Source organism: Emiliania huxleyi (genome assembly GCF_000372725.1).
Source record: "Emiliania huxleyi CCMP1516 chromosome Unknown EMIHUscaffold_154, whole genome shotgun sequence".
NCBI lineage: Eukaryota > Haptophyta > Isochrysidales > Noelaerhabdaceae > Emiliania > Emiliania huxleyi.
The window spans coordinates 28,723-52,062 of record NW_005201047.1 but is presented as its reverse complement, the minus strand read 5'-3'; the positions used below and the strand labels follow the sequence as shown (position 1 = coordinate 52,062).

Genomic DNA, 23,340 nt, shown 5'->3' with positions numbered 1-23,340 from the left:
CGAGTCTCAGGGCGTGGCGATCGGAGTAGGCAGAGGAGGTGGCAAGCGGTCGATGTTTGCTCGCAAGGCACCGGGCGAGCGCTTAGACGACATGCATGCAGGAGTGCGCGGTGTTGGAAGCCCAGCTCGACTGCACGTCGGAAGGCCTGCGATCTACCGGGCGATAACGCCGGCGACGGCCGGGTGGACTGGTACGAGAGGATGCTACTCGGAGGCAAAGTCGCGTTGGGGAGCGGGTGGGCGCCGGAATGGGAGTGGTGGTGTGATTGCTCCTGTGGTGCGGGCGACGGCTTCTGAGGAAGCCGTCGCCCGCGCCTCGCCTGTCGCGTGAATCGTTACTTATTTACTTACCGTCCGGGCCCGGGTCGGGCAGTTGTCTCGCAGTCGGCATGGGGGCGCGCAGGACGCCGCCGCACGGCTCGCACGGTAGCGCGGACATCTCCCACGATGCGGACTCCTACCCTCAGGAGGTCGAGGTCGGCAACGTCGAGTACAAGCTGAAGCTCGTCTCGCCGACGCCGGCGCGCTTCCAGCAGCTGGTGACGCAGCTGGCTTACCGGCTTGCCGAGGGGCGGGGCCGTGCGGTTTACCTCCTCGGCGTGGAGGACGACGGCGCGCTCCACGGTCTCTGCCCTCGCGACATGTCCGCGTCGCTTGGCACTCTCCGCCGGATGTGCGGCCACGTTTCGGCGCGTATGGTGGTCGCCGCGCAGCGGACCAAGGGCGTGCCGACGGGGCGGATAGCCGAGGTGCGAATCGAGCAGTTTGCGGAGTGCGCGCAGGTGGAGGTGCGGATCGCGGTGCTGGGCAGCGCCCAGGCGGGCAAGTCTTCGGTGGTGGGCGTCCTCGCGGGTGGCCCAGGCGCGCTTCTTTGGCAGCACAGAACCCTCCGTTGCGCTCAGCAGTCTGCGACTCACACCGGTCCGGTGGTGGGGCAGGCGCGCTCGACGACGGCAAGGGCTCCGCGCGGACGCTCGTGATGCGGCACATGCACGAGCTGGAGACAGGCGCAACGTCCTCCATCTCACAGCAAGTGCTCGGCTTTGACGGCGCCTGCCGGCTGCTCAGCTGTGAACAGCGTCTCTTCACACCTCCTGCTGTGAACAGGTGCTCGGCTTTGACGGCGCCTGCCGGCTGCTCAACTGGACGGAGGAGCTGTGAACAGCGTCTCTTCACACCTCTTGCCGTGAATAGGCGCCTCGCGCCTGCTCAACTGGACGGAGGAGCTGGCGCGCACGACGTCGGAGCTGTGCGCCTCCTCGTCGCGGGTGATGACGCTGCTGGACCTCTGCGGCGAAGGCAGCTACTCACGCAACCACACAGCACCGGGCCCCAAGACGCACACGCACGGGCGGTCGAGAAGGGAGAGACAGCGGCGGCAGTCAGAAGGCAGCGCTGCGTCCCAGGAAGGCGAATGCGAGGCCGGCCTCAAGTGTCGCTGCCCACAGCCAGTCCAGTCCAGCCTTACACACACCGAGGCGCGGAGCACGGGCCCACGCGCACACACACGCGCGGCTACACACTCCCCACGCTCGCCGTGCACGAGCGGCGCGACAAGCCGACGCGACGCCACTCTGTGGCACCGGCCACAGTCACGTCTGTGTCGGCCGGCGCCTCCCCCACGCCACAGGCCGCTACCCCAAGACGACGCTGTGAATTCACTACGGATTGGGTATGAATGAACGATGACTCAGGCCGGTTTCTCAAGACGACGCTCGCGGGTCTGACCGCGCACGCGCCTGACTACGCGCTGCTCTGCGTCGGGGCGGACGCCGGCATTCATTAACGATTAATTAACGATTAATTAGCTGTTAATTAGGCGCTGCTCTGCGTCGGGGCGGACGTTGGCATCACCGCGGCCACGCGGCTCCACGCGCTGCTTGCGGCGGGGCAGGGCGTCCTAGAAGCAGAGGACGTGTTCTTGTCTCCCAACTAGCGCCCGAGAGGACACGTCTTCAGCCGTGCTCATCCGTATTCCGCTGCCCTCACCTGTCCTCCTGTCCGTTGTCTTCCCGCGGTGCTCTGAATACGCTGCGCAGACTGAGGCTGGTTTCTTCAGCGCGTAGGCTGGGCGTACCCGTCGTGGCGCTGCTCTGCAAGGCGGGCGTGGTGGACGACACCTCAATCATAGCTCATTCAGGAGTCCATTCAGAGTGAACTAACGATGAATTAGGCGGACGTGGCGGACGCCACCTCGCTGGGCAACCTCGCCGAGGCGACGCTGCGGCTGCTGGCGGAGTGCGGCCTGCCGTCCCCGCTCTACCTCGAGAGCGAGGCCGAGCTCGAGGCGAGATGTAGCCGAGAGGCAGCCGAGAGGCAGCCGAGAGGCAGCCGAGAGGCAGCCGAGAGGCAGCCGAGAGGCAGCCGAGAGGCAGCCGAGAGGCAGCCGAGAGGCAGCCGAGAGGCAGCCGAGAGGCAGCCGAGAGGCAGCCGAGAGGCAGCCGAGAGGCAGCCGAGAGGCAGCCGAGAGGCAGCCGAGAGGCAGCCGAGAGGCAGCCGAGAGGCAGCCGAGAGGCAGCCGAGAGGCAGCCGAGAGGCAGCCGAGAGGCAGCCGAGAGGCAGCCGAGAGGCAGCCGAGAGGCAGCCGAGAGGCAGCCGAGAGGCAGCCGAGAGGCAGCCGAGAGGCAGCCGAGAGGCAGCCGAGAGGCAGCCGAGAGGCAGCCGAGAGGCAGCCGAGAGGCAGCCGAGAGGCAGCCGAGAGGCAGCCGAGATGCGGATACACCCCTCGCCAGCCCCCCTCGCCAAGAGAGGGGCGGCGTGCGCCGGTCGAACGAGCGGTGCTTCGTCGACTCTTTCCCTACTACTATGTGAACAGTTCACCCACACTGACTACACATTGGTGAGCCACACATTGACGAACCAGCGGTGCCTCCGCCAGGCGGCGATGCTGGCCGAGCCCCCCTAATTAATTAATTCATCAATCAATTAGTTAATTCATTTAATTAGGCGGCGGTGCTGGCCGAGCCGCCCCCCTTCTCTGCGCACTGCCCCTGCCTCGCCCTCCCGCCCAGCGGCGCGGACGGCGGCAGCGAGGACGACAGCGGCGGCGCCGAGCCGGACGCCGCCGCCGCCGGCGCCGCCGGCGGCGGCGGAGGCGGCGGAGGCGGCGGAGGCGGCGGAGGCGGCGGAGGCGGCGGAGGCGGCGGAGGCGGCGGCGGCGGCGGAGGCGGCGGAGGCGGCGGCGGCGGAGGCGGCGGAGGCGGCGGAGGCGGCGGCGGCGGAGGCGGCGGAGGCGGCGGCGGCGGCGGCGGCGGTGGCGGCGGCGGAGGCGGCGGTGGGGGCGGTGGGGGCGGTGGGGGCGGCTTCGGCGCTGGCGACGGGGGCGCGGGCGGCGTCACCGGCAGCGGCGAGGTGGGAGGCGAGGCGGGGGGCTCTGCCGTCCTGCTCTCCTCCTCTCTGCCGACGGCGGGGTCGACGGCTTCGATGCGCAGTTGTGGAAGCAGCGACGGCGGCGGGCCCTAGAGAAGCGGAGCACGTATCTCCCCATATCTCGCCGCCCCAGAGAAGCGGAACGCGTATCTCCCCATATCTCGCCGCCCCAGAGAAGCGGAGCGCGTATCTCCCCATATCTCGCCGCGCCAGAGAAGCGGAGCACGTATCTCCCCATATCTCGCCGCCCCAGAGAAGCGGAGCGCGTATCTCCCCATATCTCGCCGCCCCAGAGAAGCGGAGCGCGTATCTCCCCATATCTCGCCGCCCCAGAGAAGCGGAGCGCGTATCTCCCCATATCTCGCACGCCCTAGACTCCCTAGAAGCTGACGCAGCACGCACTCTTGCACTCCAACCGGCGCTCGAGAGGGCACGGACTCCGCGCCGCATTCGGCCGTTGCTCCGCTGCAGCTCTGCTGTAGCTCTGCTGTAGTCACTGTGTGCTCGCAGCACCTCGTCCTCACGCTGGGTGCTCTGACTACTCTGCACAATGCCTGCTCTGACTACTCTGCACAATGCCGCCTCCCCGCCCCGAGGGTCAACTGGCATTCTTTGCGCAGGCGGGGGAGGGTCGACTGGCGGAACAGAGGAGGCGGGCGACGGCGCAACGTCGGCGCAGGCGGAGGCTGTCACGCCGCTGCTCGGGCCCCTAGAAGCGGAAGATCTCCCCATATCTCCCCCCGTATCTCCCCACATCTCGGACCCCTAGTAGCGGAAGACGCACTCGGAAGTCACTCGGACCAGCGCTCGAGAGGACGCGGACTCCGCTGTACTCCGCCGCAGTCGGCTGGGTTCGCTGTGTCCGTAGCCCCTCGTACTCCACGCGGTGCTCTTCATTACACTGCGCACGACACCGCATTCCCGCGCCGAGAGGGCGGTGTGTCCAGCGCTCCGGCTCGGCATCTCTGCGCGGTCCGGCTAGTAGTGAATTACGTAATCATTCTTACTTGTTGATTCACCACGAGTGGCAGGCTCGGCATCTCTGCGCGGTCTGGAGCCGGCCTCCCCCTGCTCATCCGCACTCTCGGGCGGCTCCCGCCCCGCGACTGGGGACTTCTGCAAGGCGACGACACGCCGCCGCCTCTGTTCTCTGCGTCGGGGGTGTGCGCCCGCAGTGGACGGACCGTCGGGTGGTGCTGATGACAGGAGGGCGGCTGCTGCTCTCCATCGACGGGTGCCACATGCCGCGCTCCGCTGCCCCCGTGCTCAAGGTTCGGGTACCGTGGGGGTAGGGGATGGGTGCGGGTACCGTGGGGGTAGGGGATGGGTGCGGGTACCGTGGGGGTAGGGGATGCTCAAGGTACGACGAGCGCGGGGCGTGTGCCGGACTCAAGGAGAGCCCTGTTGACTAGGACGACGACCCTTGGGTCTGCGACGCGCGGGAGTGCGGCGGGGAGGCGCCGGAGCCTAGAAGCGGAAGATCTCCCCATATCTCCCCCCGTATCTCCCCCGTATCTCCCCCACACCTGGCAGCGCGGAGCCTAGAAGCGGAAGACGCACTCTTGTCCTCCAACCAGCGCTCGAGAGGACACGCACTCATCCGCGCTCCGCCGTATTCAGCCGTGGCATGGTCGCTGTCTCCGCACCCCGTGTGCGCCACGCGGAGCTCGGCGTACACTGCACAACCGCCATCTCCCGCCCCGAGGCTGGCGTGTTCGCACCGTAGGAGCCGGAGCCGTGCGATGGGCCCGTCGTCTCAGGCAGACTGCTACCCATCTCGGCTGCATCTCGGCCACACCTCGGCTGTCTCTCGGCGACCTTTCGCGCACCTCTGTGGAGCTCGCTCAAGTGCCGCTCGCGCGCGGGGGGGGCGCTCTATCTCCCCGCACCTCCCCACACCTCCCCGTATCTCCCCGTATCTCGGCCCAGGCACGTTGCTGCGCGGCGCACTCTGCGCGCGCGCCGCCGTCCCCTCGCCCGCCCCCGGCCGGTTGCTCGTCGGCCCCGACGCGCGCGGGCGTTGGGCGCCGGCGACGCTGCGGTCGATCAAGTACAAGGAGCTCGGCGTCGGCCGCGCGGTCGCCGGCCAGTCCGCCACCGTCAGCTTGCAGGTCGCCCTAGCGGGGACCGTGGGGGGTGGGGGACGGGTGCGGGTGCCGTGGGGGTAGGGGAGTCCGCCTCCGTCAGCTTGCAGGTCGGCGCCCTAGGGTTCGGGTACCGTGGGGGTAGGGGATGGTTCGGGCTACCGTGGGGTAGGGGAGTCCGCCACGGTAAACCTGCAGGTTGGGGGACGCCCCCCCCGGGGTGGCCCCCCCCCCCCCCCCCCACCCACCCACCCCCTGAGCGTGCAGCTTGGCGTGTGTGCGCGGTTTGTGCCGCGCCCTCCTCCGCCGCGCGAGTGCGCCTCCCTTCTCGCAGGTTGCGGACGGCGGCGGCTTCAAGCTGCGGCGCGGCATGGTCCTCGTCGACGAGCGCACGCGGCCGGCGCCGAGCGCCGTGTGCGAGTGCGGGGACGTCTCCGCCACACGTCGGTGACATGTCCGAGACACGCCCGCAGGCGCCGTCCGCCGTGTGGGAGTTCACCGCGCGCGTGACGGCGATCCAGCTGCCGGCCGAGGTCGTGGCTTAATTAATACTGGTTCATGGTAATTAATTAGTTAATAAGATCCAGCTGCCGGCCGAGGTCGTGGCTTAATTAATACTGGTTCATGGTAATTAATTAGTTAATAAGATCCAGCTGCCGGCCGAGGTCGTGGCTTAATTAATACTGATTCATGGTAATTAATTAGTTAATAAGATCCAGCTGCCGGCCAAGGTCGTGGCTTAATTAATACTGATTCATGGTGTTTAATTAATACTAAGATCCAGCTGCCGGCCAAGGTCGTGGCTGGCGCGGAGCTCGTGCTGTACTGTCTGGGCGTCAAGCAGGTCGCGCGCGTGCTGCCCGCCGTCAGGAGCGGCGACGCGTCGCCGCCGCACTCTTCCGCCCGAAGTGGCAGCGGAGGCAGCGAGAGCAGAGGCAGCGGAGGCAGCGAGAGCAGAGGCAGCGGCGGCAGCGGGGGCGGAGGCAGCGGAGGCAGCGAGAGCAGAGGCAGCGGCGGCAGCGGGGGCGGAGGCAGGGGGGGCGAGGGGAGGGGCGGTGAGGGCAGGGGGGCGGAGGCGAGGGGCGACGGCGACAGCGGCGGCGGGCTGCTCCTCCGGTGCCGCGCCGCGCGGCGTCCTTCTTTTCTGACCGCTGGCTTTGCGGGGTGTAGGGCTGCTCCGGTACGGCGGCACACAGCTGCTGCGGCTCCGCTTCGTCCACGCGGCGGAGTACTTGCTCGTGGGCGCCGCTGCTCACAGTGAACGAGGGGCGCGCCGGTGGGAGAGCGGCTGCTCACCGGCTGGCTGTGAACAGGCGCCGCGTGTGTGCTGCGCGAGGGTTCTGCAGGAGGGCGCGACCTCGGCGTCGCCGTCGGCCGAATACACGCCACCGCAAGCGCGCCAGAGTGTGGCGAGGAGCAGCAGCAGGGAACTTAGCTGCACCGGGCGACTCCCACCCGGGAGTTCTTCCTACTCGCCGGAGGTGCCATCGCAGAACGACCATAGTCGCCGCCGCCGAAAGTAGACGAGCCCAAAAGGCGCGCAGGGCCGCAGCTGGTTGGCGATTTTATTAGAGGCGTGTGAAGCAGCGACGCGAGCGCAGCGCGCGCTCGGAAGGGAAATAAATGTTGGGCTCTGCCAGTCGTGACAGGGAGTCCGCTGCTTGCAGTTTAAATGTTTTCCCTAAGTAGGGGCGAAGGTAGGCCCCTCTAGCATACCGGGCTCTAGGCGGAAGGGGAACTCGGCCTACTGGCGACGAGGAGGCTGGAGAAATTCGAGGTGTGTAGCATCTACACTGGGGAGATCTTCCGGACAGGAACGGCGCAGCCACCAGAGACAGTACCAGACGAACTGTCACGACACACGGCAGCAGGGGGGACGCAGCTGGATGGAAGTGACGACGAGAGCGGGGACGACTTTGACAGCGTCGCGGCGCGAATTAATTTCGACTGGCCTGCAGCATCGAATGAGCCGAAACGAGGCACGAGGGCGACGCACTTCGTACGCTACGAGGAGATACAATTAGGCAAGGCAGCTGCGCAGGTGATGGTCCTGTTTGCAGAGAGAGGAGTCAAGGAAGGCCAAGAAATCACATGGTCATATGGGGACTCATACAAGAGCCACCGCAAGGAGATGGGATACAGGGCGGCCGGGGACGAGGGCGGACCCGAACGCAATAACACCCCAGCAAGCGCGGACGGCATTCGCGAGATACTGCAAAAAGATAGACGTGACGAAGGAGGAGCTAGCGTGGAACTTTGGATGCATATCGGCAAGCCAAGATAACGAGCAGGAGGCTGTCCTGGTGCGCGAGCTAATCCTGAACAACAATAAGCGACTGTACCACGGAGCACAGAGCGCAGCAGACAGGACGGCGGCGACGGCGAACATGGCAGAGACGAGTGTGAAACAAAGGGCGGCGGGCATGGAGGGCGGTAGCGACGGGGATGGTGACGGTGACGGTGGCGAGGGAGAGGAAGGGGGTCCATTAGCACCAGACAGCGAGAGGGGCAGGGAGGAAAGGGGGAGAGAGGAAGCCAACGGCGATGCCACCAGCAGCAAGGGACACGATGAACAGGTAGACAACGGCCAAGGCGAGGGCGAGGACGAGGAGACACGGGACGACGGCAGGCGAGACGAGGAGGACGGAGGCGAGGGAAGAGGCAGCGCCACAGTCGACGGAGGCGACAACGATGGAGAAGGGGAGGGAACGAAAACGCGCACAGAGGATGAGGATATAAACTGGGACGACGCAGCGGAGGGGATAGACGAAGGAATCGAGGGACCGGAGGGCTTTCGCGACAGCGACGATGACGACGAAGGCAGGGGAGGAGACGGAGGGGCGACACGCAGGAGGAGCAAAATCGCGAACGGCCCGAGCAGAGAGGGCGACGGCGGAGCACGAGGGGGCAACGGAAACGCTACCAATGACGCGAACCGAGGCACGGGCGACGACGGGGACGGGGAGGGCGACAGCGACGTCGAGGTTGACGCAACGGTATCGAGAGCGCCACCCAAAAGGACGCGGACAGCCATGGAGGTCACCGAATGGAGTTCTTAAGATACAAGCCTCTCTCACAGCACACTGGCACGACAAGGGCGCAGACTGGCGCGGACTGGCACACACACAGGCTCACCACCGGAGCCGCCTAAGCGACTCCGTTAAGAACGGCAATGGAGGGCGAACGGCACGATACGAAAAGGCAGGGCGAGGCGGATGGAGAAAGAAGTACCGAGGAGGCCATGGTGGAGGGGAGGGACGGGAGGACGAAAGAAGGGCGAGGAGGACGAGCGGCCCGCACAGGCCGCAAGAGCAGACAGCGCCTGCTGGCCATCTCGAGACATTCGCAAAGAACGCTAGCTACATGGGAGGGCTTCGTGAAGGATGGATTGAAAAACATTCGAACAAAGAAGAGGCGACGGGAGGAACCGGCAGAGGATGCAGTGACGTGACACACACACACACACACACACACACACACACACACACACACACACACACACACACACACACACACACACACACACACACACACACACACACACACACATACACACACACACACACACACACACACACCGCTCACCCACGCGCACCGGGCCTTGCACTTTGAATGCCGTGGGGCTCCTGTCGTTAGACGTGGAGACGCGAGGGTTGCCCCCCCTTGCCCCACCACCTCGTGTGTGTGGAGAAGTTTACCTTACCTTACCTTACCTTACCTTACGACTCGCCGCTTTCCTCCCGCTGTGATTCTGTGTGAGCTCTGTGTCTTGTTTTGCCAACAATAGCTAACTTTAATTTTCACTGTTTACGGGACGTACAGAGTGTTTAGGTAAGCCTCCTGTACGCGTAGTACACGGCGCCGCCCGCGAGGAGCACCACCACGACACCTAGTGTATAGTCGCCCTGCCGCTCCTGCGAGCCGGCAGTGACGTCGATGGTGTATCGATTGTCGGGAGCTTCGTGCACGATGTCGTGGTGGTACTGCACCGACTCGTCCGGCAGGTGTGACTTGGGTGGCTCGGTCTGGACTGTCTCTGTCTCGGGTACAAGCGGCGCTGTCTCAACCTCGGGCTGAGACATATCCCACTCGCCAGCGAGGCGCGATCGACTCGAGGTACGGTGCGACTATGATGTAACATACTTGACCCCCCCCCTTGGCGCCTTGTGTTTTTCGTGGCAGAGCTGCGAGATCTCAGCCCGCATTCCTCCGCTCAGCGCCGGCCGCCCATGCGCTCCCGGGGCCGCCCGACGGCGCGGGCCTCTTGCCGATGGACCCAGCCGAGGTGCCGAACCAGTTGGAGCCGCGCTGACGCGCTGCGCGCGACCACCAGCCAGCTTTTCAGCGCGGTCGAGGACGGTGTGTCGAGAGAGTCGACAGTCCAAACAGTTGTCGCGTTTTTTGCCTCTTTTTGAGCGTTGCTGCTGCAGACCCTGCCCACCAGTGATACGAGACGCACCGGATCCAACCCTGGCAGCGCTTGACCGTCTCCCCGGTGGCCGCCCACAGGTGGCTGATCGAAGCGCCACTCATCGCTGCTTTCGCGCGCCTGGCTCTCAGAGGGCTCCTGCGGCTCTCCCTCGTCGCGTGACCGCCGCCGACATCATGTGCTCGGTCGTCCCCGCCGGCGCGGAGCTGCGCCACGTCGAATTCTTCGGTGGCTCGACCGCCGGCGCGCCCACCCTCGCCTCCTGCGCGCCTCACACCCAGTATTCTCCTCGCGCGCGGCCGACAAAGTAGGCACACGACCACCTCTCTCTCAGTCACCCCCCCCCACGATGCACAGCCCGTCCACTCTCGCCGGCAAGGCGCACGGAACGCCCAATTTGGGCTGGAAATGCCGCCGCCACGGGTTGGTGGCGCCCTCGGCAGCGGGGCAGCGCCACGCCGCGCAAACTTGCGCGACAAACTTGCGACCTCTGTCCCTCGTATTCACCCCAGATTTTGCCCTATCCAGGCTCACCCGGTACCGCGAGCGGCGAGCCGCGCCAAGTTTGCTCCATTTCCGACAAGTTCATCCCGCCCGAAGGCCGATCTTCGGCCGTCTGGAGGCCCAGGACGGGGCTCGGGACCGGCCAGGTGTGGATTCTCCACGGCGCTGCGGTGTATCTGCGCGCCCATGGCGCGTTCAGGGGTGTGCCTGAGGCGTGTTGACTGCGGGGCGCCGCGATAGCGCGGCGCCGACGATTGTGTCAGCTCACTGTCACACCGTCGACACGGTCACAGTGTGTGTGCAGTGCGTCCACTCCGGCGACCGTGACGCCGTCGGTTCTCGCCTATACCGGCTAGTGTGGAGCTTTCAGTGTGGTTGCGTGTTTTACTAGTGATGCTGCACCAGGCGGCCTGTTTTTAGCAAAAAGCAGATACCACATCGCGTGTGGTTGTCGAAAAACCGCATCTTCGCCCGTCTGGGACCTCTTCGTACGGCTCCAAAAACGGCTCCTTAACGACGGCTACGCGGCCCGGCGGTCGATCTGCGCCTTCTCAGCGGTGGAGGGGATGTGGGCGGTACGTGCGTACCGCGTGGTGTTGCGACGGTTTGACGAGTGCGACTCCCAGCGTCGACTTTTCGACCCCACGGAGCCTCTGCTGCTCCGGGGGGGCGGTCTGCAGACCACCCGGCCGAACTTCAGAGTCGCGGTGCTCCTCAAATACCGCTCAAACGCCCACGATGCTGTGGAGGGGACATATGCTGATGATCCTGGCCCGATTGGTTCGCTCAGAAAGCTTCTGGGCGGTCGTTAAGGTTCGCTCCCCGCACACCGGCCCGGAAGTATGTTACATCATACGACGCGACCGCAGTTGAGCCACCCGAATTTGTTCGCCTCGTGCTCCACGCACGGGCAGGATAGCGTGGCGTTCCAGCCGGTGCGGATGATCGGCGCCGGATTGCCCTTCCACTCGCCGTGGCGGATGTATGTGCCCTCCTCGGGCGGGCACGCGGAAGGCAGCGGCGTCGTCCGCACCACGCAATCGCGGTTGGCCGCAATGAGCTCGGAGGTCGGCGGCCCCGGGTCCTCGAGCCAGACGCCGCTGGCTGGCCGAAAGGACTGTGGAATCACCATCGAGCCGTAGCCTTGCCGGTGCGCCTCCTGGGCATATGGGCAGTCGGCACCACCCCAGATGTTCACCCTGGGGAAGCGGCGCGTCACGTCGGATCTATTCTTGACCCACAGCCCGTCGTCAACGCGCAAAAAGATGCCGCTTCCGATGACGCCGTAGAACCAGCACCCGTAGCCCACGCCCTCGGCGGCGCCTTTGACAGGATCGCCCACGTAGAGGTCCGGGTGCTGGGAGTTTCCGCCCTTCTGGCAGTAGGGCTTGGCAGGCTTGCCCTGCCCAAACGTGTCGCGCGTGTGACGCGACACCTCGTACCACGTGCGCACCTTCATCGGCTCGCGGGAGCTGAGCTTTAGGATCGGCCCCAGAGACTGCTGCTCGCCGGGGTGCGGGCGGTAATTGGCTCCGGGCTCCCAGTCGCGCTTGTGGCGCGCAATCTGCCAGCTGCTTGGTTGCCTTTCGTGGAGCCATCTCGAGCACGTCGCGTCGTCGCACCAATTCTCCTCGCCCTTGCAGCGGTAAAAGGGAAGAGAGTCGACGTAGAAGAAGGAAAACGTCTTCATGTCGACGGGCAGGTCCACGTCGCCGTGGTAGACCATGCGCAGGTAGCCATACCATGGCGACTTGGTGCTCGAGACGACGGGCAGCCGCAGGTGCCAGTTGCGTATCTTGTCCTGGTTGCAGACGTCAAAGCAGTTGCACGTAGGCCGGGCGTACGGCGGGTACGGCGGCGGCGACGAGCGAGGCGGCAGCAGCGGAGGTACAAGTGGTGGTGGCCACGGCGAGGGCGGCGCATCGGGAGGCGGCAGGGGAGATGCAGCTGGCGGCGGTGTCGACGGTGGCGGCGGTGGCGATGTTGGTGGCGGCGGCGGCGGCAGCAGCGGCGACGGCGGGCCCCAGGTCAACGGAATCGCCGCCAAGCTGCCCAAGCCGAGAAGGCTGGCCATGACGAGAAGGAGCACCATGTTGGGCTGTCGCGCCACCGCCGTCGCGAGTGCTGACCCACTGCCTTGCGCAGCCGGCTCCTCGGTTGGCGGCAGGCGAGTTGTTCGTCGCCGTTGCTTCTTCTTCTTCTTCTTTGGCGGCGCACGTGAAGCAGCGTCCTCCACACGCTCGGCCTCCTCGATGCGCTCGGCATCCTTGAGGCCCTCGGCCTCCTCGACGGCCTCCTCGACGGCCATCTCGAGGCCTTCAGCCTCCTCGGCCTTCTCCGTCTCGGGTTCCGTCTCGAGTGAGATCCATGCGGCCTTACGCATCTCGCGCGCGTTGCGTTCCTAGAGCTCTACAAGCCACAAGGAAGACTTTAAACAAAACAACTCTGTCTCTCACAGCACACAGGCGACGGCTAGCGCACCACACACCTCTCCTTAAAATCCCTGTGTGGTGGCGGCGTGCCGTCCTCCCATCCCTCCCTTGGGTTCTCTGTTTTCTTTCTTTCTTTACACAGGCTCGACACACACAGGTGCGAACTGGCGCGTGCTAGTCCTATCACCGGCACACCACCGGAGCCGCCTAAGCGACTCCGTTAAGAACGGCAATGCACTTAGCTCCACAAGGAAGACTTAAAGTTTGCCCTTGCTTGCAGCGATCTCGAAGACGATGGTGTGGGGGGGGAGAGAGATTCGTTGGGGTCTGGCCGTTGATGTAGGTATGTAAGCGGCCAGGGTGTGATACACAGAGAGAGGGCTTGATGTCCCGAGCTGCCTCCCTTCTCTCTGTGTCACCCCAGCCAGCCGCCCACGTCCGGGGGCGCGCACGCGCGTCCCTCTCGCCGCCCGGGGCGTACTCCCCCTGAGCGGCCGGACGTGATCCGCAGACATGCATCCACGGTGACCCGCCGGACTCTCCGGCAGGCTGTTGTCGTGAGGTGTACGGACAACTAAGACTGGGACTGATCGATGCGACTCGGCCTGCTGCCCTCCAACTCGCGGGCGGCCAGCAGCCACGGCGCGGCCTCCCACGTGGCGTCCCCGGAGGCCCACTCCTCGGACGGTGGCAGACACATGGGCATGGGGCGGGACACGACACCGCTCACGGGACGAAACCTCCGATCGGCGAGATCGGATGTGTGACTCGTGATGCCATTCTGCATCTTCTGACATCTGTTCGGGGCGCTTTGTTGAAATTTTTATTTTTGTTGCGCGCGGTTTACCCCCCCCCCCCCAAACATGGGCCGACTCGCCACCCAAAAATTCATTTTCATTTCCTTTGAAATGATGACTGGGGGCATGTACAGAACGCGTCAGGGACACTATCTGCGTGCAAAATTAAGGACATTCCTGGTTGTGAAATCCAACACAACACGTGTCGTATATGTGACATGACGTGAGTCCTCATTCACTTAGCCAGGCGGCCCTGGACGTACGAGGTAACTGAGCCCTCTTTATAAGGCACCTTGTGCACCTGCACCTGCATGCCGTACAGGAGGACCGCGACTGCATCGGAGATGTCGCTGGGGAACATGACTCATTCGTGACTTTGTACATACATACAAAAAGAAATATATATGCGAATAGCGTCGAAGAGAGACCGCGTACCGCGAGGAGGACCGAGGGGCACACGGTAGAGCTGGCGGCCCCAGTGTGTCAAGAAGTGTACACGGTACACGCTGCACGTACACCCTACAGCCTGGTGCAGCATGAGTGTACGGGCGAGACCGAGAGAGCCGTCACCCGTCCACTCCCAGAGCTACCGCGGCCGCTTGCCGATCGGGCACGACACGTGGTGGGGCGAGCGAACCTCCACCTCGAGGACGAGCGCCTGTTCACAGTCAAGGCTGTGAATGGACGCCGCCCACAGCCACAGCGGCGACCCGCCTGCTCTGGGTAGAGCTCTGGGCGCCGCTGGCTCGCCGGTAGAGCCTCCGAGCTCCTTGATGCGGAACTGGCCGCACGCCTGCACCTCCTCCCACGCCATCGCGTTGCCAAACTCGGGCGGGCTGCGCGCGTAGGCCGGGTTGGCGTAGAGCAGCCCTGCCGCCTACGCTCGCGCAGTCTCCGGCTCATCTCGGGGCAGTCTCGCGCACTCTCGTTGGCGTAGAGCAGCCCTGCCGCCTCGCAAGCGCGGAAACATGCGGCAAAGCGCTCCGCCGTCTCGAGGTAGACACAGATGTGGTACGCTGCCGCCTCGTTCCGCTCATACTCGTCTGGAGGCGGCGCTGAGCGCCTCTCGGCGAACACGAGTTGCTGCGGCGCGGCGCCGAAACGAACCACGCACTGCTGCAAGCCGGCGGTGTCTTCGCCACTCCCCGCCCCGCCGGCAACGCCGCCCTCGCACCACAGAGGCGGCGTGCCTGAAGGCTGAAGCTCGCACGCCTCGCCGCCCAGCGTCTCCTTCCAGAAGTGCGCAAGCCGCGCGGCGGCGCCGGGGCGCACATCGTGCACGGCGCGGACCAGACGCGTCAGAGCACCGCTGCCGGAGGGGTGGCACCCCCAGCCATCGCAGCTTCCGGGCGCCTCGTGCCGAATCACAAAGGCGTTGCCGTACGGGCAGCGGACTCGCAGGACGTCGCTCGCGCCATCTCGCACATGGCCACGCAGCTTGTGCCGCGTGAGCCGGTCGGCAATCGCGTCGAGCCGCTCCGACGTCCACAGCTCGATCTCGCCCGCCCAGCGCTGCGCCGCGGTCACCGGTGTGACACCCTCCGCCTTACCATACTTGCGCAGCAGGTGGAACTGCGTCGCTCCCATGTTGACGTGAAGCTGCCGCTCGTTCGTCGTCGGCTCATTCACGACGGCGCCGAGGCAGGAGACGTAAAACTCGCGTGCCGTCGGCTCGTCGAGGATGTTGAGGTTGATGTGCTCAAGCAGCGCAGTCATCGTCGGGAAGCCTGCGAGTGCCTGCCAGCCGACGAGTGCATGCAGCCTGCGAGTGCCTGCCTGACAAAAAAAGAAGTACACGATTCGGTTTTAAAAAAAGAAAAGAACAATCAAAAGAAATTGTGGGGGCGGGGGGGGGTTGTGTGACAAAAGAATTTTCCGACAAAACTCCCTCGGAAAAAATGAATTTTACAACGAAAGGCGGTCGCACGACACGATTCACGCCCTAGGGTAGGCGACGGCTAGCGCATCACACTCCTCTCCTTAAAATCCCTGTGTGGTGGCGGCGTGCCGTTCTCCCATCCCTCCCTTGGGTTGTCTGGTTTCTTTCTTTCTTTACACGATTCACGCGACAGGCGAGGCGCGGGCGACGGCTTCCTCAGAAGCCGTCGCCCGCACCACAGGAGCAGTCACACCACCACTCCCACTCCGGGCGCCGCCCACCCCTACCCAACGCGGCCAAAGGATATCCACCTCGAGAACCTCGAGAACTCCCCACCCCGACATCCCCACCCCTGGTCGCTGCCTCAGGTGTCATCCGCTCCACTCCCTCCTCCGCGCTGACGACAAGCCCGGGTCTCACCAGACACTGGTGTGCGTGGCATAGGTGCTGCTCGCAATCGCGCGGGTGAAGCCGCCCGTCGCAATCGGCTTCTCGAGCGGTGGAGCGTGAGGCGGGGGCGCAGGGAGGAGGAAGGCTGCGTGCGTATCACGCAACAATGAGTATCGCCCAATGTTGCGGCAACTGTGCGCAGCCGTCCGTGGCATCCACGTACCACGACGCAGCCGCACCAGCTGAGCCGCGTCGTCTCCGTTCGCTGCACTGGTCGCCATCATGCAGCCGCGCGGCCTTGCCCACCACGTCTCTCCCGGCTGAGGCGAGAGCGCGAGCAAGGGGCAAGGGCACAGCTCCACCCGCGAGGAGTTACGTGCGAGGATTTTTTCACATGAGCCTTACTTTCCCGGGGTATGGTATGGTACCATCGGCGGCCCAAAGGCGTGGGTCCTGACCGCCCAAGACTAGCCCTACCATACTACCCCAAGGCCAAGCAGGTCTGCCAGAGGCGGGGGGATATGGTCTTGAGCTGGGATTGATGGATGGGAAGGCGAAACACAGTCCGACCAACGACTGGGACACCAACGCGGTACGGGTGGACGCAAGAGGTACCATACCACACCGGCAAGAGGCCCCAACCCGTTGGCGCGAGGCGTTGGGCGGAAGCGCAAGGCGGCGTTGGAGGATCGAGTGCGCCGCTCCGCCGCCGCCGCTCCGCCCCCCGCCCGCGACGCGCCCGTCCACCGTCGCTGCTCACGCCGCGCGCCCTCTGCCGAGATTCAGCCGCGTGCGCCACCACGACGCCGCCGCGGCCGCTCGCTTAGCAGGCATGAGTCTCGCGTTCGACGAGTATGGGCGCCCCTTCATCATCATCAAGGAGGGCGAGGCCAAGGGGCGGCTGAAGGGCCTCGAGGCGCAGAAGGCCAACATCCTCGCCGCCAAGGCCCGCCGCACTCTCCACGCCCGCCGCGGCGCCGTCACCTCTCGCCGCCTCTTGTTGCGCCACCCACACGCCGATTCGCCGCCCTCTCCCCACCCCCCGCCGCCCGCGCAGGCCGTTTGCAACATCCTCAAGACGTCGCTCGGTCCCAAGGGCATGGACAAGATGCTGCAGTCGCCGGACGGCGACGTGACGATCACCAACGATGGCGCGGCGCCGTGAGGCGGGAGGCGTGCGGGGCGGGGCGGGGCTTGAGATGACCTCGTCGGGAGCGGTGCGCGTAGGCGCGACGATTCTCGAGCAGATGAAGGTCGAGCACCAGATCGGCAAGCTCCTCGTCGAGCTCTCCAAGTCGCAGGACGATGAGATCGGCGACGGTACCACCGGCGTGGTCGTGCTGGCGGGCGCGCTGCTGGAGAAGGCCGAGGCGCTGCTGGACCGCGGGATCCACCCGATGAGAGTGGCGGAGGGCTTCGACCGCGCATGCGCGATTGCGGTGGAGCACCTCGCCTCCATCTCGGACACCTTCTCGTACTCGCTCGACAACACCGAGGCGCTCGTCGAGGTCGCCATGACCACGCTCGGCGCTCCAAGACTGCCGCCCGCGCTGCGCTCGTCCACGACAGACACGCCCACGACACGCCCAGGACGCGCCCCGTAGGTGCGCCGACTCGGCCCTCTCCGCGCTGCGCACGTCCACGACACGCCCACGACACGCCCGCACGGCGTGCGCCGTAGGCTCCAAGATCGTCAACCGCGCGCACCGGAAGATGGGGCAGATCGCCGTCGACGCGGTGATGGCCGTCGCCGACTTCGAGCGCAAGGACGTGAACCTGGACCTGATCAAGATGGACGGCAAGGTGGGGGGCTCGCTCGAGGACACGACCCTCGTGCGCGGTATCGTCATTGACAAGGACATGGCGCACCCCCAGATGCCGAAGGACCTCAAGGACGTCAAGCTCTGCGTGCTCACCTGCCCGTGCAAGCCCCTAGAAGAAGAAGACGGAGGCATGTCCCCCAACCAGCGCTCGAGAGGACACGTGTTCAGCCGCATTCGGTCGTATCCCGCTGTATGCACTGTCTTCGCAGCCCCTCGTACTCACGCGGTGCTCTGAAGACGCTGCACAGCACCGTCCTCCCGCCCATCCTGTCGGCGTCTTCACGCAGGTTCGAGCCCCCGAAGCCAAAGACGAAGCACAAGCTCGAGCTGGAGTCGGTCGCCGCCTTCGAGGAGATGCAGGCCAAGGAGAAGGACTACTTCACGCAGATGATCCGGCAGGCGCGTGCACTCTCTGCTACTCCTCGTGTGCTCACACCACCACACTGCCGTGCCCGAGCCAGCTCACACCACCACACTGCCGTGCCCGAGCCTTGCGTGCATGCGTGCGGCGTCTGTGCGTGTGTGGGAGAGACGCTGTTGTCGTCTGCGCGCGGGGCTTCCCGCGGGGGAGCCGAAGACGTATCCCCCCCCCCCCCCCCTCTCCGGCAGGTGAAGGACGCCGGCGCCAACCTGGTCATCTGCCAGTGGGGCTTTGACGACGAGGCGAACCACTTGTTGATGCAGAACGAGCTGCCCGCCATCCGATGGGTATGCACGTAAGAGCTACAGACACTGAGAGAGAGAGAAAGAGAGAGCTAAAAGTACGAAACCGGTACTACCCGGGGCGGCGTCAGCTTTGTTCGCAGGATCTGTCCACGACACGTCCACGACACGTCCACGACACGTCCGCAGGTTGGCGGCGTGGAGCTCGAGCTGATCGCCATCGCGACGGATGCGCGCATCGTCCCTCGCTTCGCGGAGCTGACGGCGGACAAGCTCGGTTTGGGAGAGAGGGGGGGTGATGGGGGGGAGAGAGATGGGGGAGAGATGGGGAGATGTGAGCCCACGCGCACGAGGAGGCGTGAACAGCGTCTCTTCACACCTCCTGCTGTGAACAGGCTCGGCGGGCCACGTGCACGAGGAGGCGTTCGGGACGACAAAGGACCGGATGATCGTGATCGAGGGCTGCCCAAACTCGCGCGCCGTCACCGTCTTTTGCCGCGGAGGCAACCGGATGGTCCTCGACGAGGCGAAGCGCTCGCTGCACGACGCGATCTGCGTGGTGCGCGATCTCCCCATCTCCCCCCCCCATCTCTCCCCCCATCTCTTCCCCCATCTCTCCCCATCTCTCCCCACCCCTCCCCATCTCCCCCCATCTCCCCCCCATCTCTCCCCATCTCTCCCCCATCTCTCCCCACCTCTCCCCACCTCTCCCCACCTCTCGCTGCACGACGCGATATGCGCAACGCCCCTCGTGGCCTCTTCGCACCCCCTCATCACACCCTCTCTTCACACCCTCTCATCACACCCTCTCCTCACACCCTCCCCCCCCCCTCTTCACACCCTCCGCCGCCGACAGGTGCGCAATCTGATCCGGGACAACCGGATCGTGTACGGCGGCGGCGCGTCGGAGATTGCGTGCTCGCTCAAGGTGTGAACAGCGTCTCTTCACACCTCTTGCTGTGAATAGGCGCGTCGGAGATTGCGTGCTCGCTCAAGGTGTGAACAGCGTCTCTTCACACCTCCTGCTGTGAATAGGCGCGTCGGAGATTGCGTGCTCGCTCAAGGTGTCTGAGGCGGCGGACCAGGTCCGCACCATCGAGTTGTCACCATTCTTCTGATTGGTAGGAGTAGCAGCAGCAGCAGCAGCTGTTCTGCTCATCTCATTCTTGCCACTATTATTACTACTGCGACTACTGTACTGCAGTATTGCCATTCCCATTACTGTTCTCAACGACCAGGTCGGCACCATCTCCCCATATCTCCCCCATATCTCCCCCATATCTCCCCCATATCTCCCCAACAACCAGGTCGGCACCATCGAGCAGTACGCGATGCGAGCCTTTGCGGATGCGCTCGAGCAGACGCCGTGCGCGCTTGCCGAGAACTCGGGGCTGCAGCCGATCGAGACGGTGGCGTCCGTCAAGGCTGACCAGGTTTCGAGCGGGCGGTCGTACTTGGGCATCGACTGCAACCAGGCGGGCACCAACGACATGAAGGAGCAGAAGGTGTTCGAGACGCTCATCGGCAAGCAGCAGCAGCTCATGCTCGCCACGCAGGTTGTGCGCATGATCCTCAAGATTGACGATGTCATCGAGCCCGCCGCCTTCAACGGCTGACGGCCTCCCCCTCCGCTCTACCCCCTTCTGACTCTCCCGCCGCCGCGACCGGGCGCAGGGTGGCGGGGGGGCGCCGCCCGCGCCGCGCGAGCGAGACGACGGGCAGCGCCGCGCACACGCCCCTGCGAGCGAGCGCGCGAGGTACGGTTCTCTGGAGAGAGACTCAAACAGCGCGGTGAGGCCCCGCGAACAGAGGTTGAGAGAGTCTATCAGTGTGCTCTATATCGGAGTATAGTATGACTACTGAGTACTGTAAGAGGGGCGGGCCTCCTAGATATCGTCATACGAAGCTGCTGCTGGGAGCTCAGGAGCGCTGCTGCCGTGCTCGAGACCTCGAGTGCGACTGAGGCGTGAGCAAGCGCTGAGGTGGTGGTGCACTTGGAGCACTTGTGCGTTGTGGAGTGCAGCCATCAACCTCACATCCAGGGCCGGGGAGCTAAGAAGCGCACCCAGCGGGCCCCTCGGATGATCGAGATATCGGGGTTGCGGGCAAGAGAGCCCTAGCCCCCCTGGGGGGGGTGCGCGTTCGCAGGGAAGGGGCCGTAAAGTAAACACGGGTCTCCGAGAGGGTCTTCACTTGGCTCCACATATACATGTCGAGTCTCTCGAGGTCTCGCGGATGGGCTACCATGGAGGCCTGCTGTGTGACGTGTCCATTAGCTCCGAGAGTAGCCGTAGGGTGGCGTTTTGCCGCAGTTACCCGGGACACGGAGCCCCGAGGCGCTCGAGCAGCTCGCGAGCAAGCGGATGGGCTACCGCGAGGTGCTCAAAGGCGTCCTAGAGGGCGTCAACATCCTCCAGCGGCAAGCACAAGCTCTCACTCAGTCTTATGTTGACGAACATTTATGAATGATCACTTGATTGAGCACATTAACGGGGGCCCGACGACCCGACCCTGCGCGCCGCCGCCGCAGCACACACAACTCACAAGCGAACCGAGCGACGGGAGGAGTACGTGACGCAATGGGGCTCTATCGTTCCCTCCGCCGGAGGGAGATTGGCCCTGACCCGTCTTTCTCCTTGCTGGACCTAGAACGGCCGCCAGCAAGGAGAAAGTTGTCCCGGTAGCGCCTAGTCACTCCCACCGAGCCTCTCGCCCGTCGCTTCGTTCACGTCTTGCTCTTGTCCCGCCTGCTCCACTTCCTCCGCCGCTGCCTCCTCCACCACCGCCACCGGCACTCCCTGCACTGGCGGGAGGTTGCTGCTTCGCACCTGGGGCACGACTGGGGCTCTGACTCTGAACATAGGCACCGTGGCCTCGACGTCGTCTGTCTCTGAATCCACCTCCTCGTCCATCTCCGCCTCGCGTTGGTCCAGGGCCGCCGCCCGTGCGTCGAGGCGGGCGGCCATCGCCACTAGGTGCTCCAACCGTTGGTCCAGACTCGCGCTTTGCTGCTCTTGCAACAACTGTGTGGCGCTCTGCGCGGTGGCGGGCTGGGCGGTGGCGGGCTGGGCGGGGGTGGGCTGGGCGGCGGCGGGTTCTTGGCATCGCTCGAGAGCCTCCAGCCTCGCCTCGTGCTCCGCTTGCTGCTCGACAACAGAGTCGAGGCGGGACTCGAGACATTTACCAGACATTTCCACGTGCCTGTTTGGCGTCTGCTCTGAGGAAGGCAGGCGGGCAGTAAAAGCGGAGAAGGATAGCAGGACGGCAATGAAGGTGGTCAACGTCACGCAAAGCGCAAGGATTGCCCCAAATTGGCGACCCTCGTCAGGTGGGAGGGGCGCGCACAGTGTTTGGACGACGACGGTTGCGCCGCGGAGGATAATCTCGGGGAGAAGATTGCCGTGCTTCAGCGGCAATGCGAGATGCATGACGAGGGCCATGCTGAGGCAGAATGCCACCCATGCTTGACTAAACGGATCGTTGACGCTGAGCGCGAGGAGAACCTTGTTCGACTGCAGCTGCAACGCCCAGAGTGGTGCGGAGCCGGCCGTCAGGAGCTCTGTCCGACGACGCAGGTACCACTCTGGCTTATTTGTTGCTGCCATGCCCAGTGCGAGCACAGCCACCTGTCCCGCCCTGCTAAGGAGAATCTCGCCCATGCTGTGGAATGCAAGCCCGCCACGAAGCCGCGCGAAGACCAGGAGCTGCGCGGGGCCGAAGACAACCGTCGCGGCAGCAAACAGGGCGAGCATCGTCCGATCCGCCAGATGCGACGCGCGAGAGGGGTCGCGTGGCTTCGCGGAGGCATTAGACATGTGCCTGGCTGCCCAGGGCGCCACTGGCGTAGGTACAGGGGAACGTCAGGGGCGAGGGTGTGCACGCCCTCAGCCCGGATTCACTATAGCCGTTTCCCGTTCTTCTCATTAGTTCGCTTCCCACAAACATCCCCTTTTTCCGATTTATCCGAGATCGGCGAAGGGTCGCATCTTCCAATAGGCCAAACCAAAAACGCGATGTGTTTCTGTGAGTAGTTTCACGGAATCTGTGTTTGCGCGAATGCACTGCGTGCGTGCGTGTGTGTGCGGGGCTCCACATCGTCTGCCATGGTCAGAACGGCGCTGCGACCCTGGTGCGTGACCACAAGGGCTCGAAGGCTAGAAAGATTGACGTCACAAGATGATGAGGGTTACACAAGGACAGCCAGGCTACGGTCATCATGGGAGGATGTAGATGTAGGTTTGAGTTCACACTCTCCAACAGGGCGGCTTCTGTCGAGGTCTCGCGAAAGAAAGAGAGAAAGAAACGGAGAACCCAAGGGAGAGGTCTCGCGATCGGCTTGGCAAGGGTCTCGCGCGCTTTTATTTCTCTCGATAGCTGAGGCCCCTGAGGCCGCCGCGTGATCGTCGACGGCCTCTCCTCCAAGCCCGAGCTCAACGGCAGCCGTGGCATCGCGGTCGGCTTCGACGAGGACAAGGGCCGCTACACAGTCCGGCTCGATGCGGGTCCGACCATGGCGCTGAGGCCGAGCAATCTCACCGCGGACGGGTCGGCCGACGGCGGTGGCGGCGGCGGTGGTGGTGGCATGCCCGGCTTTGGAGGCGGCATGCCTGGCTTTGGAGGCGGTGGCATGCCGGCGGGCGCTGCCGCGCAGGCAGCGCAGGCGGCGATGGCACGGCTGCAGGCGATGCTGCCTCCGGGCGTCTCGCTAGCGCAGGCTGGCGTGGCGATGCTCCTCCTCCTCTACGTTGCGCCGCGCGTGCTCGGCCTCCCACTCCCGCTCGTCCTCTGTGGCGGCGGCGCAGCCGCGTTCGTGTACCAGTCCGCGCGCGGCGGCGGCGGCGCGAGAGGCGTGGCGGATGGGCTGCGGCGAGGCCTGTCGCGTGCGGCTGCGGCGGCCGAAGCGACGACCGGGCAGCGCGTGAGCGAGGCGCAGGCGGCCGCCCTCCTCCTCGCTGGCGGCTACATGCTCT

General features: G+C 65.1%; 6 protein-coding genes across 6 annotated transcripts in view; 3 read left to right on the top strand and 3 right to left on the bottom strand.

The window, feature by feature from the left end:
• Positions 1 to 389: 389 nt before the first annotated feature.
• Positions 390 to 7,140, top strand: EMIHUDRAFT_467708 (hypothetical protein; the record flags this gene model as incomplete). Its single annotated transcript, XM_005786115.1, has 12 exons — positions 390 to 852; positions 939 to 1,033; positions 1,108 to 1,157; positions 1,195 to 1,249; positions 1,820 to 1,915; positions 2,947 to 3,351; positions 4,662 to 4,668; positions 5,299 to 5,480; positions 5,788 to 5,865; positions 5,927 to 5,986; positions 6,232 to 6,508; positions 6,767 to 7,140. 12 exons carry the CDS (start codon positions 390 to 392, stop codon positions 6,886 to 6,888), a joined length of 1,890 nt encoding a protein of 629 aa, XP_005786172.1. The 3' UTR covers positions 6,889 to 7,140.
• A 412-nt stretch (positions 7,141 to 7,552) lies between these two features.
• On the top strand, positions 7,553 to 8,512 carry EMIHUDRAFT_229222 (hypothetical protein; the record flags this gene model as incomplete). Its single annotated transcript, XM_005786114.1, has 2 exons — positions 7,553 to 7,913; positions 8,136 to 8,512. 2 exons carry the CDS (start codon positions 7,553 to 7,555, stop codon positions 8,510 to 8,512), a joined length of 738 nt encoding a protein of 245 aa, XP_005786171.1.
• Positions 8,513 to 13,977: 5,465 nt separating this feature from the next.
• On the bottom strand, positions 13,978 to 15,382 carry EMIHUDRAFT_441463 (hypothetical protein). The gene is made up of 3 exons (XM_005786113.1): positions 14,539 to 15,382; positions 14,326 to 14,485; positions 13,978 to 14,273 (listed from the first exon to the last, which is right to left on the bottom strand). Exons 1-3 carry the CDS (start codon positions 15,329 to 15,331, stop codon positions 14,135 to 14,137), a joined length of 1,092 nt encoding a protein of 363 aa, XP_005786170.1. The 5' UTR covers positions 15,332 to 15,382; the 3' UTR covers positions 13,978 to 14,134.
• Positions 15,383 to 16,716: 1,334 nt separating this feature from the next.
• On the top strand, positions 16,717 to 20,242 carry EMIHUDRAFT_418001 (hypothetical protein; the record flags this gene model as incomplete). Its single annotated transcript, XM_005786112.1, has 11 exons — positions 16,717 to 16,863; positions 16,942 to 17,016; positions 17,084 to 17,392; positions 17,574 to 17,806; positions 17,995 to 18,133; positions 18,323 to 18,415; positions 18,560 to 18,647; positions 18,766 to 18,929; positions 19,227 to 19,298; positions 19,435 to 19,455; positions 19,678 to 20,242. 11 exons carry the CDS (start codon positions 16,717 to 16,719, stop codon positions 19,984 to 19,986), a joined length of 1,650 nt encoding a protein of 549 aa, XP_005786169.1. The 3' UTR covers positions 19,987 to 20,242.
• Positions 20,243 to 21,550: 1,308 nt separating this feature from the next.
• EMIHUDRAFT_229215 (hypothetical protein) lies at positions 21,551 to 22,122 on the bottom strand (the record flags this gene model as incomplete). The annotated part of the gene is made up of 2 exons (XM_005786111.1): positions 21,551 to 21,587; positions 21,716 to 22,122. The coding sequence occupies 2 exons, from the start codon at positions 22,120 to 22,122 to the stop codon at positions 21,551 to 21,553; spliced, it is 444 nt and encodes a 147-aa protein (XP_005786168.1).
• A 727-nt stretch (positions 22,123 to 22,849) lies between these two features.
• Positions 22,850 to 23,340, bottom strand: part of EMIHUDRAFT_111563 (hypothetical protein) — a gene marked incomplete at both ends in the record, with an annotated part of 4,975 nt that continues 4,484 nt past the window's right edge. Inside the window, one exon of the mRNA XM_005786110.1 lies at positions 22,850 to 23,010. Within this exon, the coding sequence (XP_005786167.1) occupies positions 22,850 to 23,010 (161 nt within the window). The remainder of the gene's footprint in view (positions 23,011 to 23,340) is intronic.